The sequence below is a fragment of the Neopelma chrysocephalum genome, unplaced genomic scaffold (genome assembly GCF_003984885.1).
Source record: "Neopelma chrysocephalum unplaced genomic scaffold, ASM398488v2 Primary Assembly neopelma1_200, whole genome shotgun sequence".
Lineage (NCBI taxonomy): Eukaryota > Metazoa > Chordata > Aves > Passeriformes > Pipridae > Neopelma > Neopelma chrysocephalum.
Window position 1 is genome coordinate 1609848 of NW_020897862.1, and position 19899 is coordinate 1629746.

The 19899-nt window shown below is 47.2% G+C and overlaps 1 protein-coding gene across 6 annotated transcripts; it reads right to left on the reverse strand.

Moving 5' to 3' along the window:
* Positions 1-711: 711 nt before the first annotated feature.
* CUNH1orf167 (chromosome unknown C1orf167 homolog) lies at positions 712-19765 on the reverse strand. 6 transcript variants are annotated; one of them, XM_027702989.1, is made up of 21 exons: positions 18290-19330; positions 13926-15989; positions 13334-13377; positions 12577-12796; positions 12224-12399; positions 11583-11677; positions 11030-11213; positions 10415-10596; positions 9907-10093; positions 9507-9729; positions 8768-8946; positions 8506-8602; positions 8083-8225; positions 7353-7561; positions 6462-6606; positions 3976-4243; positions 3318-3426; positions 2854-3076; positions 2611-2746; positions 1808-1918; positions 712-1090 (listed from the first exon to the last, which is right to left on the reverse strand). In XM_027702989.1, the coding sequence occupies exons 2-21, from the start codon at positions 15219-15221 to the stop codon at positions 1031-1033; spliced, it is 4287 nt and encodes a 1428-aa protein (XP_027558790.1). In that variant the 5' UTR covers positions 15222-15989; positions 18290-19330; the 3' UTR covers positions 712-1030. The 6 variants fall into 6 exon arrangements, with proteins under 6 accessions (XP_027558790.1, XP_027558787.1, XP_027558791.1 ...); XM_027702986.1 differs by having other exon boundaries at positions 11030-11216; XM_027702990.1 differs by lacking the exon at positions 13926-15989 and having other exon boundaries at positions 11030-11216; positions 19297-19765.
* Positions 19766-19899: the final 134 nt, after the last annotated feature.

The following is a 19899-nucleotide window of genomic DNA, read 5'->3' on the forward strand; positions in this document are numbered from 1 at the left end:
AGACAGCCTATCTTTCCTGACCTAATGACTCTTAACAGCCTTAGGCCCCACAGCATTGGAATAAGGGGTGTGTGGAGCTACTGAAGCTGCTTTGTGTACTTAATAATCCTGCCAAGCTACCACAGGCTAGGAAAACAAGACCTCGGGGCAGGTCCCAGTGGGATTTTGAGATCCCCACCATGCTGTGAGCATCTCTTTCAAACAAGCAAGGAAGAAAAGCCTTTTCCAGATTCTTCAGACCCTCTTGTTACAGCTGTCTGAGGCCGGGCTCATATATCCAGGGTAATTACAGGGCATCAATCACAGAGGCAAGTAATGGGAAGGTTGGGGATCAGACACGCCTGTCTCGCCTCAGCAAAGCTTTTGGTGCTCAGCTGTTCCCAGCAGGTTTCTCCATCCCTTGCCCATTCAGCACAGAAAGGAACCAGCAGGAAGCAGTCAGGAGGTTGGCCACCCACTGAAAGGCTTAATGAAGAGCTGATGGACCTAGACAGGGGGAGGAGGTGGGAGCCATGTGGGAATCTCCCACCAGGGGAAGAGCCAAATCTAAAAATAAAGACCTGTGTTTGCACCTACCCAGAACAGTCCAAACTTTGGAATCAACAGGATCAGGCAAACTCCTGCTCATCTCTAAGACTGATGTATTTGCTTGACAGCAAACTCCTGTCCATGACAGCAAACACTGAGTAAAGGGAGAGCCTATAAGATGGTTTTTTGACCTTTAATCAGAACTGCAGCAAAAGCAGGGTCCGGAGGAGAAGGGAGTGCAACCTCACAACAACGGGGAGTAACTTCTCCATTTGTGCTGCTAAGGAGGTAGGATACAAGTCCTTTAAAGAGGACCTTTGACTAGGTATACCATCTCTTCCTGGTTGTCCTTTGGCTGTCACCCTTCTGGCCTGCAGCACTGCTTTTATCACAAGAGCAGTGTTCTCTTTCTCGACTGCACAGGACCAACTCTTTGTTGTGACAGGAGCCACATCCTCACGTGTCCTGAAATGAGCAGCAGCTGCAGGCAGTCCCCTTCCATTCAGCAGAGTCCTTTGTCCTTGAGCTGGAATGCTGTGAGTTGCTGCCACCTTCCAAAGGCCTGAGAGAGGGAAGTGGACAAATCAAATACTCCGGTGACCCTTGAGGGGTTGCAGCCACTCTCACAGAACCCATAAACACAGCTTTCCCTCTAGCAATGGCTCTGCCAGCTGCCTCACCACTCAGAGCCCTTCCCTGCCTCTCCTGTAGCCAATAAATGACATGCAAAGCACAAATCAACGTGAGAGAAAAAAGAACAATGTCCCCCCTGCCCTCTAATTTCAGTACCTGCTCCCATCTCCTTAAAGCAGGACCTAATCCTGCATGGATCTTCGGGAGGCAGGTAGAGGAGCAAACTGGGTATGAGTTCTAAGGCTTTGCCTGCTCACTCAAATTCATAGTGATTTGCCTGCCCCTGGGTACAAGTCAGCACAGCCCTCCTGCACCAATGTGCAGCCTGTTTCTTCCCTGAGTGGGCTCTCCAGAGGCAGGGGATTAGTGGATTAACATCACTAATAACAGTGGGGAAGGGGGCACATGTCAGGGAAATTGCCTGCTGACACAAAGCTTTGAAAAACACCCAAAGATGAACCCATGTAAGGCTGGAAGCTATTTCCCTTTGTTATTGGCAAGTCCCATTCCTTGATGTATTCAACTTCTCCCCAAGCAAGTGCTTTGTGCACGAGGAGAGATACAGGGAACACCAGTTGTCCCTTTGGGGTGCTTTTTGGTCCACTGAGGGCCACAGAATCAAAGCATTGAATTCATAAATGCTTACCTGGGACAGGAGGCTCCTGGCTTCCTCCTCCAAAAAATTCTGTACCACATAGCTTTGCAAATATCTTCGCCTCCACACCCTCCAGGTCTTTTCTATGAGCCGCTGCCGGTCCTGCCAGGAACAGAGACAGTGCACAGATTAATTGGGCTCTGGCAGGCAAACCTCCCTTCCCTTGAGTCCCACCTTGCTTCCCAGTTGCCTTCCTGGGTCCCTCTTGAATGACTTTGCATTGGTAACAAACAGAGCTGACTAATAACAAAGCTCTTACTGTCTCCTGCAAATCCTGTGGCTAATTAAGTTCCGATACCCTGGGGAGCTCCAGCACAGCTCCTCGGTGAATATGGGCTATATACAGGCGTCATCTTGTCCCCTGGGCAGGTCAGAGCACATCTCACACAGCTGAAGCCCAGGAAGTCAGGCAGAGCATGGGCTGAGAAGAAGAGGAAATCAAATGATGGCCCTTGGTAGGTTGTGGTCACCAGTGGGATGTATCAGGAATACAGATGAGGACAAAGACTGTAATACTTGCTGTGAACTTTTTGCATAAGCCACAGACAATCTACACAAATCATCCTGTCTCAGCTTCGCCTTTGTAAGACAGGGCAAAGCACAACTAAATCTGTAGATATGCCAGGCTGGCATTTCAAAAAGAACGATGGAAAAACGATCCACAGCAGCAGAGCAGGATTTTTGGTGCACACTGGTACTTGTTAAACCCCCAAGTCTCCTCTCCCAGGCTGCAAGCAGAGCAGGCTTGCCCTGTAACACCCATCCCTGCCACCCTGGGGGCAGCAGACACTCACCAACACCTGAGCCAGTATCACCACCCTGCTGGCTTCCTTCCACTGGTGCCACCCCCTTGCCAGACAGAGCAGTCTCCTTTCACGCTGGTGCCGGCAAAGGACCACTGTGCGATGCCACCACCTCAGGTACTTCCTCCTGCAGGAAGGGAGAAAAATAAGCTTTACCAGCCCAACAGCCCTATGAGGGAGCCCTTCCCCGATGGCAGCAGCAAGAGGAAGCCCAGAGCCCTCCACTCCACTTACCCGAGACGCTCCTCATCCCACTCCTCCAAGTCCACCTCTGCTTTGTTCTCCTCGATCCTTGCAAGTGCATGAGAGGGTCCTACCACATCAGGTCTCTCCACCAGGTGAGGGAGCTGCAGCCTTTCAGCCCTGTTCTGGTTTCTGTAGATCACCAGCCAGCGCTGAATGGCACTGGGAAAAAGTCCAGCTGCTGCTGAACCCTCTTCTCTGCCTCTTCTGCTTTCTAGGAAAGGAAAGAGGAGTCACACAGGAGCTAACCTTGGAGCTAGATAGGGAGAGAGCAGAGCTGCCATGAGTCCTTAGTCCTTTGGCTCAATATAGAAGCAACCCACAGAGTTTGACTGCCATGAGGTTCTACTCCACAGAGAAATCCCAGTCAATTTGGCTGGCACTGTTCCCCTTCCCTCCTCACACACTCCCCACATGGCCCCATGACAGGAAGAGAGGAGGGAGCATTTTCTTACTCAGGGGCCAGGACAGAGCCATCTTCCTGCTTTTCCTAGCCCCTATGAGGGTACTGTGCTGCCGTAAGCACTGGGAAAAGGCAGCTGCTTTGGTCCAGTAGTTGCAGGCCTGCAAACAGAAATAACACAGCTGCAGCCAAGAGTAAACACAATGCACACAGACAGCACTCACACAAACCAGCCTTAGAGACACATTTATGCCACAGCCCTGCAGGTACTTTAATGTGCTAGGCCCCAGGCTGGAAACTGCACAGATGAGCTCCCAGCAGGACTGACTCAGCCCTTCCAAATCAATCGACCTCTTTGTGGTTTGCGAGCTGTGAGCCTTTTGAAAAAAGCTGCAACTCTGACAGCTCACTCTGCTCTGCAGGGACAGTGATTATCCCATCTCATCTTTGAGCAGAGGGAAAGGAGTGCTCTCATCTCTCTGGTCAAAATGTCCCCTTTCCTTATTGCTGTGCTCCAGATGGTTCCTGCAAGTGCCAGATTATGGTGATGAAGTTGCATGCACAGTCTGTAAAGAATTTCAAAGCAGTCACCACAAATCAAATTTTTATACAAGCCTTGTCACTGAATTCTCAGTGCCTCTCACTGAGCCTTCACGAGGGAACAGGCAGTTAAGAATAACTGTCTCACAGGGATCTTCATCTTCTCTTACCTGTTTTACACTGGCCACAGATCCCAGGCGCAGGGCTTGCTGTCCTCGTGCAGCCACTCGCCAGCGGTGACAGGCTTTACCTGGAGAGGGGGCCTGCCACTTGTGGTTTCTCTCTCCTGGCACTCTCTGTTTAGCTCTCAAGAGTCTGTTCCTCCACTCAGTAAAGCTCACAAGTAAGAGACGATGCTCTCTGACCCTTTTAAACTCAGAGAGGGCTTCGTGCTGCCTCAGGCTACACGCAGTGACCTGGGCCCAGGTGATGAGGCACCTGAAAAACAGCACAAGCATAGAAAAGTGGTAGATGCCTGAAGTCACATTTCCATTTTAGACCAAATCCCACCTTCTCACCTAGCCTGCAGTGTCCCACATAAATGGTCAAAGCAAGCCAAAGAGCATTCAACATGAAGAAAGGCTGTTCCTATTATTCCTTATGCAATCGACATTTATGGATCTTTCTCCACACTACTTATTTCTCCAGTGCCTCGTCTTTGGGAGCTTCAAGTTCAGACTCCTCAACTATAGTGTCTTTCTGCTGAAAACTTGCCCTCATTTTACTTTGGGTTCCCAACACTGTTACCTCCCAGCTACTCAAAGCCAGGAGGATGTCTGCTTCCCTTTGGCCGTTTCAGCATTTCCTCCTCTTCAAAGGCCTCTGCACAGTGAATCCAATATTACACTACACTCCTCCTTTGTCTACAACATAAACACTTTTCCTAGGCTGCCCTGCCACTACACACAGTAGATCCCTCAAAAAAAACCCCCACCAAATTAAATTAGTCAGTCTTCGATCTTCTTCTTCTGTGCCAGCAGCTGACCTTAAGGGTGATGTTTGATGAAGGCTTTTTCTTTATGGGATGAGAACAAAACTGCTAAAATCTCCCTCAGCATGGAACCCAGCAGACTCCTGAAGTCCGTTTGCTGAATTTAAGACAGCAGCTTGTTGTCAAGACTCAGATTTTAGTTTTTTTCTTGGCTGTCACAAACTCAGGGCCTGTGTTCGTGGGATGTACAACTCCAATCTTTATGGAGACAATTTTATTCCAAAAAAATCAATGTCTGGGAGTTACTATTAACAGCACTGCAAATCTGCACCCACAATAATCTCTCTCTATCTTGCAGGCTGATGCACAGGAGGCCACCCTAGAATCCAATCTGCTTTTAACTCCTGGCTTATCCTTTTGGTTCCTCGTTCCACTTGGACTTTCATTATGCAAATCACCCCACTGCAGCATAGGGCAGAGGTGTAAATATCTTCTGCCTGGCAGGCTTCCTGGAAGATCAAGAGAATCTATTGCAGGTTATCCTAGCATGAAAAATGCCCCCCTCAGAAGAGACAGGGCTCAGCCTGTACCCTATCCAGGTGAGAAATTAGAAATGCTGCCTCATCAAAGCAGACTCGGAAGGAAGATTAATGGTGGTGACACACTCAACAGGAAGGAGCAACATTAAGGACTTCTCCCAAACACAACTCCCACCAGGGAGCCACCACAGAGATGGATTTGCAGAGGAAAATGCAGTTGGGTGGGGTGAGTGTAGCATCACAGCCACCAAAGTTTCCCTGGGTTTTTAGTTGCTCTTTCCTCTGCAGATCTTTGTCTCCTCTCACCCTGACCCTGCAATTCAAAAGGAAACCTGCTAGGGCCAAACCTGCACTTCTCATGCCTTAAATGAACCCTTAGCATAAATAATCTTATTCATTCTTATCCTCCTGAGTTATTTCAAAGAGAAACACCTGAACAATTCCTGGTTCACTGAAGCTGGACACTTCACTGCACTTCAGCCAGGCACCAGCCTCACAAAACATAAACCACAAACAAAACTGTTTTCAATGAGAAAGCCACTGAACACAGCAAAGAGAGAAAAGAAATTAAATTCTTATGTTTTCAGGATTTGCAACATAACATAAGATTGCAAACCATACTACAGCTTCACCTATATTGTAACTAACACCAAGATGAATTGAATATCATGGTTCTTCATAGGCTTTACTGGATATTGCTTTGCTGCAGGAATATATTGAACTCAATTTTTCACATTAAATTAAAATCAACGCACTGTGTCCAGAATCCTAAAAGACTCAAGTCTGTAAACATCAGATCTCTGTAAACCTCTGCCCACTATTCCTTTCAGCAAATACTGAATAATTCCTGTGAAAACAAGGCTTTCAATTTTTTAAACTACACAAATTTGTTTGCATCTCCCTTGATTAGGGTACAAATACAACACTGCATAACTACAACTGAACACAAGTTCTGGAAAGAAGTTTTGAATGAGAAGAATGAGATGGGGAGTGTGAGGCTATGGATAAGAGACTCTTGAACATAGAAGCACCCCCAGGGAAGTGCTCCTACAGAAGCTCCATTTACACATAAGTTATCTGCACTTTCAAACCCAAGCTCTGCTCTGAACACAATGGATTCTCTGCTACATTAATTGCTCTTCACTCAAAGCTTCCCTCAGAAATGCTTTGAGGTCAGGAAACGAACCTGTGCAGGAGAAGACGTTCCCAGAATAAAGCAGCATATTTCTGCTTCATTGTTTGGTAATACCACATCTGCAGGACCAGCCTCTTCTTCTCCTGGCAGCTGTGCTGAGCCCACTGCTGCTGCAGCTCCCTCAGAGCACGATTCCCTGGGAGAGAACACACCACCCTGCTGACCTCAATCCAATGATTTTTCCATCACAGAGTCCAGACAAGAGCAAAGAACACATCTGCTGCAAACACCAAATGGGACCAGACGTGCTAAGATTGTCTCTGTCCTCTCTTTAGCAGCTAAAGAGACTTTTCAATTCAGCTTGTAGTTTTCTGTCTGCAAGGCAGTCAGACCTTCTTTTTAGTTTTCCCTGCAAGGGATCACAGATCACTTCCACTCTTATCTGCAAGGCAGTTTTCCATCAAAAATTGGGAGTGTTCCTTCACCACCACAGTGCAAGCAGCACTTAGAGCACATGGAATCCCTTGAGGGACAGGATCAGGACTGTCAGCCACCCCAAAAGACACACCCTGTTCCTGCTGAAGTACAGCCTGCCTGTTGGGTCTGAGGAGACGTGTTCACACTTGGAATGCTGCACTGAACTCCATTTAACTCCCCAGTTGCTGAAATGCACTGCTTGAGGACTCTTTTGGTAGTGGAGGTAGAGGTGCCAAAGGAGCATCTTCCCTACCAAAGCACTACGAAACAGCAGGGCCTCTGTCCTGCTGATAGCCAGAAGAATGCAGTGACACAGGCACTTACTGACCCCTGGACTAGTGTGCACCTTTCCAGAGGAGCAGTGCACAGAATTAAAGCCAAGAGTGGGGCCTTCTCCATCCCAGCCATTCCCACAGCATCCCTCTCCTAGAGACACGAGTGCTGCTGTGGGGTGGGGTCACTCACTTTGCCAGCAGGAATGCCAACGCTTCAGAGCATCAGCAGTGATCTGGTGCATGTGACACATGAATCTCCGGTCCACTTCCACTTTCTGGGCCATTCTCTTTTTCCACAGGCTGAAAGCCATCTGGCAGCAATGATCTCCATGTTTTAGGGCTGCTGCTGCTTTCCTGTTCTTATTTTCCCTGACCCAATGGTGCCAGCTGAGAAAGGCTCTGAGAAAGACAAAGGTCACTGCACTGACTGTAGGAACAACTCACACAGATTCCCACCCTTGTAACTGAAACTTTACCAACAAACATACACGAGGGAGTTTTAGAAACACATCTGATCTGTTAACATCCTTTTCCCATTAAATATCAGGGGAAATAATGGACAGGGCAAGTTCTTGGGAGTAAGGTGTTCTGTCCTGGTGGTGCCAAGCCTGTTGTGCTCTTCAACTGTAGAATCAGTAGAGAGCAAGGCCAGTTTAGTGGATTAGGAAGTTACCAGGACTTATTATCAGCAGTGATGGGCTTGCTCTAATTTGTAGGGCATCTCATCCAACCAGAAATTATTGTGTTCAGATATAATAATTTTGAAGTGGGTAAGAGCAGAAAATAATGGGCTGCAAAACTCCCACTGAAGACAGAAAAACACAGCTGGATAAAGAATTTTTTTTTTCTTATTTTTAAAGCAAGTGTAAAGCTTTCAAAACAGAGAGCTTTAGGAAACTTTTGGAAAGCACAATCCCTACCGAGACAGCTGAACGTGTCTGAAGTACTGCTGGACCTTTACAAGCTGTTGAGTCCGAGCTGACCAAACAATGAAGTACCTCTGCAGGCAGCATTTCTCTGCCTGCTGCCAGCAACTCTTCACCTCCTTGTCAGAACTGTAGTCCTGCAAACCAGAAAGGCAAAAAAGACCTTGAACTGCTGTTATACCACAGTTATTCTGTGCAGCTCAGCCCTCTCTTGCTGCTGTGACTTCTATGATTGCAAGAGTTACCCTGAGGAAAGCTTCAATCTCCCAAACCTTCTGTCTGAGAGAAAAGAACGAAGACAAAACAGTAGTGAGACCTTCCATATGCTGATACTGAAACACAAAGGCTCTTTGCTAAACTGGGTTATGCAGAAAACACTTGTACATTTACATTTTATGCACCACTTTCTGGCCTCACCTCTTCCCATGCAGAGTAACTGGTGAGAAGCTGGTTATTATCATCTGGACTCTGCAGCACCAAAGTCTGGAACTCATCTCCCACAAACCAATTTCTTCTGCAAGACAAAAGTGTTGGGGGAAAAGAGAAAGAAACAAGAGGATAAAGTATCTGGAAAAATGGTGTGAGGTGATGTGAGGGGATATCCAGCAGAAAAGAATTCAGCCAGACCAAACAAGGGGCCACTGCCACCAGCATCCCAAAGAACCAGTCTCCAACTCACCCAGATCCAGCGCTCTGTGGAGGAAAGGAGGTCTGCAAGCACAGCTCCCCACCCAGCTCAGCTGGCAGCTCTGTGCACTGGTGCAGTTGCAGGAAAGAACTGTGACATGGCAGGTGTGTGACATCCTCAGAGATCAGAAGGGAGAAGCCGTGCTGGCTGCTGTCACTGAGACTGCACTCCTGCGGGTGTGAAGGGAGGACCACGTGAGGTGAGTGTCCTCGTGGGGAAGCACTCAGGTAACAGTTCTGACCAGGCCATTTACTCCTCTTTCTAACAAGGATTCAGGGAAATCCAGAATGCATCCAAAGGAACTGCAGGCTAGCAAGTACAGCTCTGGAGTGCACACATGTCATAATGGGAAAGTTATTTCTGTACTGAATGCAGAAATACAGATATTTCTCTACTGAGGAAAGAGCATATACAGTCAGTGAGGAGGCTCTTTATACCTCATCCCTTCCACCTTGCAGCCACAAACAGAAGCGAGTGTGCAAGGGAACCTCACCAGCTCAGTACCTTCCAAGATCACTAGAGGATGAACCAGAAAGGGCACAGAGAGCATCGACTTAACACTTTCTGATTCCATTTCAACTCCAGGACCCCACAGATTCAGGGCTCCTCAGCATTAAATTTTAAGCACAGTTTGCTGATGACAACATCATGTTGAAGCAGAAATTTTCACCTGAAAAATCCCAGCAATTTAATACCTCAGAGCAGCCTGGATGTCTCAAGGCCTCCTCACCTTTTCCAATGAGCTTTGAGAGTTCAGAGTAGCTGCAGCACTGCTGTCAAAGCCAGATGATGTTGAGAGGTCCTCAGAAAACAGCATGGCAAGAGGTTCCTCATTAACAGTTCTGTGTGAGTGCTTAGAACTTTGTTCAATTGTCTTCAGCGTGAGGTACTTTTGGTGCCACAGTTTCAGAGCTTTTCTGAGTCTACACTGCTCCAAAGTCTGAGAGAAATAACTGAGACAGAAGATATTGAGACAGCAAAGTGACAGAAAAGGGATACCACAGGGGGACACTAGTACAGACATGATGGATGATCAATGGGGTAAAAGGGGTTCTTCAAAAAGGATCAGAAAGTCAAGGGGACACTACTAATGAGGGCAGGGCTCCAGGAACTGGCTCTTCTGCACTCACTCAGCTTTGTGATGCTCACACAGCCTTGCTTTCCACAGCAGATACACCCTCTGCAGTTTCAGCTTTTGGCAGAAGTCATCAAAAGAGCAGTCTGTTTTCTCCAGAAACTGTCTCTCCACAGTCCACAATGGCTGACCTTCAGGCCTCTTTGTCTCTCTCTTGTCAGCTTCTGAGCTTATAACTGCTCCTTAACCAGATACACAAAGGAACAAGAATCATTTGTCAGATGGCATTCCCAACTTAGACCAGCCCAGCCCCCAAACTGCTTCTTCTCAGCGAGGTTTAAGACTTCCTGCTAGGTTTATGATGCAGATCAACAAGTCTCCCTGTAGCTTCACTGACACATCCAGAACTAGTGCTCTGCCCACCCTGGTTTGTTCATACCCTGTATCATCTGAGCCCCTCTGTAATCAGGCTGTTTTCAGCTGGTTTTCACTGTACAAGAAGAGGAAGAAGGTGCCTAAGCACCTCCAAGTCTTAGATTCTGCACAGACCCTAAGCTGCTCACCATGATGCTGCCTCCATTTTAGGAGGAAGAGGTTCACCACTGCCTGCTTATCACCTTCTCTGACCCGCAGCATCTCAACCCACAGATGGAAGTGCTTCCTCAGTGATACTGCTCTGAGATGGGCCAGGTTGCACCTGTTAAGTGCCTTCTGCTCAGCAGCCTCCTTCCATGCACTGAAGCACCTGAGAATACCAAAGGCAAATAAAAACACATTAAAAAATGTGTACAAGCTTGTGTCTCTTTCTGAGAGAGGGTTTAGTTCAGGAAAGACAAACAGAAGCTTTCATTTCCTGAGCTTTTATTTGTTTATTTCAGCAAAAAGCCACAGTCATGCTCAAAGCACAGCAGCACACTGGCTGCTGTCAGGTTTGGTCTCTCAGAACATCAAAGCTCAGGACCAAAAAGCTTTGGCAGTGCACAGGAGGCAAGTTGTAACATCTCTGGCCACAGCAGTTCCTTTCATGTTTCTATCCCTACTTTCATCCTTATTAACTCCTAAAACAAATGGATATGTGGCTTTAAGATGGAACAACACATCTGGGTTGGCTCTGTTATTCCTTGGATCTTCACAGTGAACAGGCTTTTCACATGAAAAATAGACCCCCCTCAACTCACCGGGAGACTGAGGTTCTTTGGATTTGAGTTGTCAGTGCTAAAATCTGTTTCATTTCCAAGCATCGGGAACGCCACATCCAGAAAAGGTTTCGTAGCTTCTTCCTCTCCAGCAGGGCACGGGCTTCCGAAAGCCTGGTTTCCTCTTTGCTCAGCACCTCCTTCTGCAGGCGCCACAGTCGGAAAGCTGCTGCGTCCCAAGGCAGGAAGAGATCACAGGGAGGAAAATAACTTAGAAGAACTTCCAACAATTTAGTGTCACACAGCAAACATTCCCTGGCTGAACTCCAGCTGCCTGGGAAAGGGAACTTAAGGGAGGCAGCTCACACTGCTGGAGCAAGAGCACCTGCTCCAGCTGAATTCATACAAGGAACAAGGCAAAAAGTGTATGACATGGTGAGAGGCCATACTCCATCACCACAGACACTGGCCCAGCTGTTTGCAGAATCAGGTTCTGAAAGAGTCAGGTCAAAGCAACAACCACACACAAACCAAAAAGCATGGTGAAACAGTGATTATCTCCAAGCTGTTCCAAGGCCATGGAGTGTGTACTTACCAGCCAGGCGCCTCATGTCTCTGATGGCTTCAGCTCTCCAGCAGAACTCATTTCTCTTACTATGACGAAGCTGTGTCCACAGCTCTCCCTCCACCCTGAAAGAGGCACAAACATGCTTTAACATCCAGCTGCCCAAAAAGGCATTCACAGAACAGAATCCAGAGCTTTCTTGTCTGGACTTCTCTTTTTTGACTTCTCTTTTTTCTGGACTTGTTATTCTGCCTTCAGAATCAGAAGGCTCAACAAAAGGTTTTTCTTTTGACCCCCGTACTGTCAAACTACCGCAAGAGACTTCAGTATTGCCTCACTCCACACACAGTAGAGACACTACTACTGTTAGAGTACTGTAGTATTGCCTCATTCCAATCTTGTTTACACCTGTATCACATATGCAGGTGACAGCTGAAGCCAAGAATTAGTACAGGAGTATTTCTGTCAGACACTCAAACACCAGTACACGGAAGCTCTGAAATAAGATTGTTTAGTTCTTAAAACTAAGTTACAAATTCTTGCAGTGTTTATCTACAGCAATACATCCAAAGACATGGAAACAAGTTTGCCATCATCTGAGAAAAAAATTTCCCTGTGTTTGTAAAGCTCGCCTTGTCCAAGATAACAGAAAGAGAACGCTCTTGGCTTACCTACGAGCCTGCTCTGCTTCCTTTGAGTATCCTGTTGTAAGCTGATGCTGAGCTGAGGTTGTCATAGTTGCTAATCTTCCTACTCCAAAACCCCCTGCTGATGAACTTTGGGTATAAGAATATGGCTCAGGCTGCAGAGCTTCCTTCTTGCTCCGTTTTGCCACAGCTTCCTTCCACTGAAGAAGAAACCGTGTGATTAGAACAAACTGCAGAGTACTGGGATCAGCGTCCCCATCGCTGAGTTTCACACAGGGTACCCCTTCCTCCTCCCTGTCCAAAGAAGATTTCTGCCCTCTCTGACTGCACAACAGAAAGCTCATGGCACCATCCCACTGTCCCTAGCCCATCCTCACCCTGTGGAAGCTGGCAGCCAGCAGAGTGTTAGCATGTCTCCGCCGGGCCACCTCCAGCTGCGCCCTCCTCCAGTGCACAGCCCACTGCAGAGCACCAAGGCCCTTCCGAAGCAGCTGCTCACTGTAGAGCTGCCTGGCTGCAGCCCTTTTCCAAAGGACGTGTCTCCTCCAGGCCTGGAAACACCTTCTTAGGATTCCTCTGTCACACAAGTGCTGGAAACTTAAAAAGAAAAAAACGAAAGTGAGCTCCAGCTAACAGAAAGGAAAGTTAAACCAGCCAGGAGGTGGCAATCAGAGTTCACCCATCAAGCTGTAAAGAAATTGTTTCAAATCATTCTCTCTAAAGAGTGAAAAACCTGCAGTTTCTCTTCAAATTAAGGAACCATTAAACTGGTAGCAACCTCACACACAGGTCACAAATTTGAATCTGATCTCATGACCTTCTCTAACTATGCAGTGAGCACGCTGGAATTTGCTGCACCGAAGAACAGCACTGATGGGTACCAATGCTTTCTGTTGCTAGCAACAACCAAGGCTAAATTTAGAAGATAGAATTTAAAAGATACATAAATTATTTTTTTAGATCATACTCAATTCTAGAGACAACTCTTTGAAAAGAAAGGGATGCAGGCCCTCAGCCAAACACAGCAGAATAATGTAGGTTAAGTCCTAAAACCAAATGCTCCTCAGCTCTTTGCAGCAGTTCTCTTCCTCTGTTAACTACCAGCACATTCACACATGAACACAGGTTTTTTACCTTTGTTCATTCACCTTCAAGGACCAGAAGCTCTTCTCAGAGACCTGCAAACAGACAAAAGACAGTAACACACAATTATTCCCACTACTCCACTCTGTTGGAGAATCTGTCTTTGTGGCACAAGTCATTCTGGATGGAGACCAGAGCAGTGCTGCCTCAGAGTCAGGTGTTATGTCAGATGCCTTGGACACTGCCCCACCATTGCTCTGGGAATACTCTTACATCCTTCAGACGTGGAAGAGCACAGCAGAACCGAAATCTTAGGGCCCTGCAACCATGCACAGAGTAAAAACCAGTTTAATGCTTTCCCTCAGCACACGGATCCAGAGAACATAAACAGGTGTTTACATTTCCAAGAAAAACCAAGTTTAAAAGCTGGTCTTTAGAAAGAAGGAAATGAGATGGAAAGATGCATCTGTTGGGATGGAGCAGGACCGTAGGAGAGAAGATTCTGGTCATTCAGTACCAGGAAAAAACTACAGGACAAGCATCCCCATCACTTGTACCTCAGCTCTGCACCTCTAGCAAGTGGCAGAAACAAGCACAAGCAGTACCTGTGACCAGGGATGCTTCGCAGTGAGCACACCCTCACCTCTCTGGACACAGTTCCCTGTGTCTGGCTCTCTTCTTCACAGCACCGTGGTTCTTTGGCATTCCTCTCCACAGAATGGTCTTCGGACTGGTTGAGACTGGCATCATCTTCCAAATTCCTCCAGCTGCCTTGGTAGGAGTATTTGTTTGTTTCTTCTCTGCTCACATTCATACAATCTACATGAGAATATTCACCAAAGCCTTCTTCACCCTGAATATCCAAAGGGCTGGACTGGCTGTTGCCCACCACAGCCATCCTTCTGGCTGCTCCTGATCTGGGGTCACACACATCTTCTGACTCTTTGATGCACTTAACACTAGGTTCAGAGTTGTTGACTTCTACAGATTTAACACTAAGCTGCTGGCCTGGGCTAAACTCTTTATCTCCAGGAGGAGAATCGACCCTCACACACACTTCCCCTGGAGTTCCATACATGGCTACACCAACGTTCATCTGAGCCCCCCTGAAATCTGTCTCCAGTGACACCTGCAGACCCTCTGGATACAGACTGGCTGGAAGGTCTTCCTTCCAAGATTCAGCACACAGAGATGCCCCATTAGATGTCTCTTCTCCTTTAAGAACCTCTTTTGGGGAATGACTTTTTGTGTGAACATAAAGACTAGCAGTTTCCACAGCTGGCTTTGCTGGGGACTGCAATCTGAAATAGGGGGACCAATTGTAGGAAGATTCTGCTTCTGTATCCACTAGCCTGCCAGAGCCCACTCCAAAAGCAAGGGTTTGTGGTTGGATGACACCTGAAATTTTTATTCTCCATGTGTTTGAGTCCATGTATCCATATCTGTGAGAGACAGAGAGAGGTTCTGCATGACTGAATTCCCTTGCCACTGCACTAAGGCTCCAGTCTTTAGCAAAGGGGACACCCCACTTCAATCTTGCCTGGGCAGCACTGGTCCTTGCTGCAGCTAGATGTTCTCCCATGGTCAGGATACTGGGAGCTGCATCATCAGCAGCTAAATACAAACGGCCACTGACTGGAGAAGACCTGGGCTCCAGAGGGAGGGAGCCCCGTATCCCCATCAAAGCACTTTGTTGCTTAAGCCTCTGGATTGAACAGTACAAGCTAGCAGAAATCTGTGAGGATTGCAAAAGAGACTGAAAGGAGTCCAAACCAGATGGATCGAGATCCCCTGAGGTCAGGGCTGAACTACCACAAGCATTCACACTTTCACTTGAGCTCCTTGAAGAGGGACACACCCCTACCTCACGCCTAAGAGAGAAATCTGCAGTGTGAGATGACAGATGTGCATTGACCAGGGAAGGGTTCACAGGATCCATACAAGAAGCAGCCAGGAGGCTGATGCTGTTGGTTTTTCCACTGGATAGTCACTATTCTTGTTCCTATTTTGTAAATAGTGATGACAAGGAGTGTGTGTGGAGCAGGGACCAGCTGCCTTTGCTTCCCGATGGTGTTGTTGAGGAAAGTCAATACTCTCCCTCTTTCTCCCTTCTAAACCACAAGCCTCAAGGTGCAAGGGAGATTCTCAGCAGGGAGCACTGACAAATCAAGATGGGGACTCTGTGAGCCACACACTTGTGCTGCAGCCTAGAGCAGAGACAATTCTGCTGCAGGAAGCAGAAACTGGAGAACTGAGTGGCAGTGTCCTGGAACAGCTGAGAAGGGCAGGAGAGATTAGTCTGTCTCAGACTGGGATGTCTCTTCCCAGGTGAGAGGTGTGGAACACAACCAGCCTTGTGCTGCTGTCTGCCTGGGCTTACGCTGAATCCCTCAAGCCAGGGATGAGAAATGTCTACTCGACTTCTAGTGCCCAAACACAGATCAAAATTCAGGTTCTTCTGAATGTTTCTTTGCTCTGAAGAAAAAGAAGAAGAAATATAAACAAAGGAGCATGTGTATTTCCCGTCACATCTTGCCTAGTTTGCCAAAGGCTTTCGGTATTTTCCTTATGAATTCCTTGTCTCTAATCCACCAGCCTCAGTCCTCAAAGTGTTACAGACACTACTCTCTTCCTTTTCTCAGCAGACAATCATGTCTGGCAGAGCAGGAATGACTGAAAGGGACAGATTCAGCTCTCAACAAAAAACCTGGAAAACAAAGACTTCCAGCATTATGCACCTGCAGCCTCAAAAAGAACTTGTTGCTAGCAAAGCAGAATTATTCTGCTGCCATGACAAAAAGCAGCTTTTCCTGAATGCTTCACATCTCACCAGATCTACGTGACACCAGTCAAGAACAGGTCTGAAAGAAAATGTTTTCACAGAAGTCAGAGCAACGTGGTTCCAGCTGGAGTACAATGCTTACCCCTCTTCACTGATTGGAAATTCAGCTCCAATCTCCTTCACACTCGTATTTCCTCCAGGGCTGATAGGAGAGGTAGGGCCTTAACTTAAGGTTCTCTTTCACTGCTTAGCAAGTGAAAATTTGTCCAAGTCTCATGCTACAGCCCTGCAAAGGTTCAAGGCTCTACAGACTAATTTCTTCTTGTCCACGCTAAAGAATGAAACCACGTTTACACAACCAGAGAACCAACATTGTCCCCTAACCTGGAACAGTTATAGCACAGCTGGGAGACCTAATTTGCAGTCTAGCCACTAAGTCTAATGGTTATACATATAACACTCATGCTGAGAACAGATTCCCAAGTTGTTGCTAACAGGTAAGTGCAATTTGAGGGGACTGTGCTTTCATTCCCTCAAATTTTAAAAGCAAGTTGTCAATCACTGTCACTCTAACTACCATTCTTTTCCACCTCTCTTTTGAAAAGTGAAAATGGTATTGTATAAAGACACACACCTCTATCATGTTAAAACCCCTAGTCAATCTGAAAAGAGACAGCACAGCCTATGAAATCAATGCCCATTGTCTTTTTCAAGCACACTCTAATCCCAGAAAGCCTCCTGTCAAATTGCACTCTGTTTCCAAACTGTGTTTATCTCATTCTTGTCTGAGGAAGTGTTTGAGCCTCAGTTATCCCTGTTTGTAACAGCCCACTTGTCCCTCTCACATGCAAACTCCTTCAGTAATCACCACAAACTGGGGAACAAACTCAGCTCCTAAAGCAGCAGGAGACAGTCAGGCAGTGTTGCAATTATCCCTGGGAACTGCTGTTACTGCCTTTCATACATCACCGAGGGTGCCATGAACGGAAAGATCCCATTATTTTTTCCAGCTAAGTTGAAGTTGGCAACTACAGAGTGAACAGACAAAGCACAGCTGCCTTCCCTAGGGTGCCCATCACTGCATGAAGTATAACCACAAAATGCAGTGGACTGGTGTTCCATGGAAGCACTCCTTGCGTCCCAGGAATATTCAGCCAACAAGCAATGTATCACAAAAGGGTGTTACAAAGGATTTGAATTGTGAAAGGACTGAAACCACCATGTTTATCAGTGCTGTTTTAGTCTGTGAACACCCACCCTGGACTACTTTATGCTCAAGAACCTGGACATAACCTATTTTCTTGACAACTCATTTGATTTTCTTGGCTCTCCATTTCAGTTATTTCTGTCAGGTACCAGGTTCTCAACACATTGCTACGGTTATTTTAGGGTATGTCCTTTACCTCACTCATTCCTAATTTCAGTCTCATAGAGATTTGGAAGAAATAGCATCCTTTAAAAATCATGTTTGTCTGCCTTCCCAAAATTGCCACTCAGGACTTTAACATAACCACTTTTAAGCAGTACTTAATCTTACTCAAAAGACAACAAGATGTTATGAAGTGCTTTTTTAAAACTTCTCCAATGGCCAAAAGAGATACTTAAGTCAAACTACACATTTTGTGAAGTGCAAAATCCATGACCAATGGATTTCATATCAGTTTTTATGTTTCCAACGAAAACATTTAACGCATGCTTACTATATAAACACTTTGCAAAAACACGCTAATGCTTTAAAACCTGAAACAAATCCAATTAAGCAAATAAAAGATGATCAAGTTCTTTCTGTTGTTATAAGCAAAAGTAAGTAAATAGCACAAATCATGAAAAGGAAATCAAGCTCTTTCAAGTGAATGCCATTTCAGCAGTATGATAACAATGCCAGACCCATAATAAACACATAAGCGCTGCCATAATGCTCATTTCCCCATCCCTGCAGACCAAGGCATTTCACATTCCGAGTTGGGACCGGTGATTAGAACCAGACCATACTTCACGTGCCTTGGAAACAAGGCTTTTCCCCACTGCTCAGTCTCACGAACCCAACCACGACTGTCACTGCGAGATTTCTCCCACCAGGCACACACACAAGCGGTGCCCCCTCACCAGCTGTGCCTCCATCCAGGCACCAGCGCTGTCCCGGGATGCGCTGGTGGGAGCGGGAAGCCCATCCCCAAGCCCCCCTCAGCACCCCCGATGGCTCCCCGCTCCTCCTGGGCACTTACTCACTCTGGGAGTCGCCACTGCGGGGCCCCGCCAGGACCTGGGGGACCGGCCAGGCACCTCCGTGTCAGCACCTCCTGCGCAGGGACAACCCGCCTCGTCCCCCTCAGCGCCCGGACCCCGCGCCCGCTCCAGCTGGGGCTCCGTAAGCAGCTTATCCCGGCGATTAGCAACGCTGCCGGTCACCGGGGCTGCAGATGGCCGCGGGAAAGCCGCTCTACCCCACGGCTAATTAAAGCCGGGACCCGGCCGGGGTGAGGGCGGCTCAGCCGGGGGTGAGGCTGTACCTGTCCCGGGCAGCGCCTCAGGGCAGGCGCCATCTTCTCCTCCTCCTCACCCCGACCCCGCCACCCCTGAGGGAGTGAGGGAGGAACTTGCCCCGGTGATCCTGGGGAGCTGCCTCAGGGCACAGCAGGACCTGAAGATTTTAAGAAACAAAGCAAAACCACCCCAATGGAGCGTTGCGCCTGTCTGGGTGAGGAGACCCCGCTGAGAAACTCTGAGAGCCCCGGGATGAGCGAGGCCATCCTCTGGCACAGCAGCTCCGTGAATCCCCTCACACCCTGCCAAACCAAGTACAAACACTCTCCTCCAAAGCTAGGAGAGGGGCCTGTTTTTATCATCACCTCTCTGCTTTACTGCTCAAAATAGGTATCCTTGAGGCACTGCAAACCTCGTGTGAGTCCTGCCTTGCTCTCTCCCCCGAGCTCCCAGATGTGCCAAATTCTCCACAGAAAAGCACACAGCAGGTCAGCCAGATGGGCATTTCCAGTGGAGAATGGCTGGGAAGGCCTCACTAAATATAACTCATCGTGCAAACACCCAAAAAACACTGCTTTTAAAGCAGTGATTTTCTGTTCATGGTTCATTGGTCTAGGGAAGAAAAAGCCTGAGCATTTAAATGTGTTATTCAGGGATCTGTGCTGCCACTATACAGTTCTAAAGAGCTGAAAAAAACCACTAACTCAAAGGCTGTGCAACTCCACAAGCCCCAGAAGTTTCTGCCTACCTGTTCTTCCTTCCCCATCTGATCACAACAGATTCCTATTCCTGTGCTCTGTGGCATGGCAGCTTGAAAAAAATGAATGCACAACACTCGTCCTGTGAGAGTAAACACAAATATCACACTTTTATGGCATTTACCATGTTCTTGGTCCAAGTATCAATGATGAAGGTCCAGGTACACCAGCAGGTCGCTGTAGTGCTTGTGCAGCAGAGTGGAGGAAGCATCTGCTTATGTTTAAAGTGATCAAAGTTGGGAGAAAACTGCTTGGTTTTAAAAATACAAATGGCACGGTTCTGCAGGTTAGAGCAAAGTTAACAGCGCTCTTGGTCGCTGAAGAATCAACACAGCAGCAAGTCTTGTCAAGAGAAACGCAATTGCAGAATAATAGATGCAAACTTTGAAAATGAACCTGCTTCAGAAAAACACAGATCTTCCTAGAACTAGAATTCTGCCAAAGCTGACGTACTCTTTTTCTTCTGTAAAAGAATCCTGTTGAAATTGGTTTGTTTACTCGTTTCTGGGATTTTGTTTGGTTTAGAATTTTACCTGAAAGCTACAGCAAGGCAGTTTTATTGTGCAGAACATTAGAGTTTATGGTTTGTCACA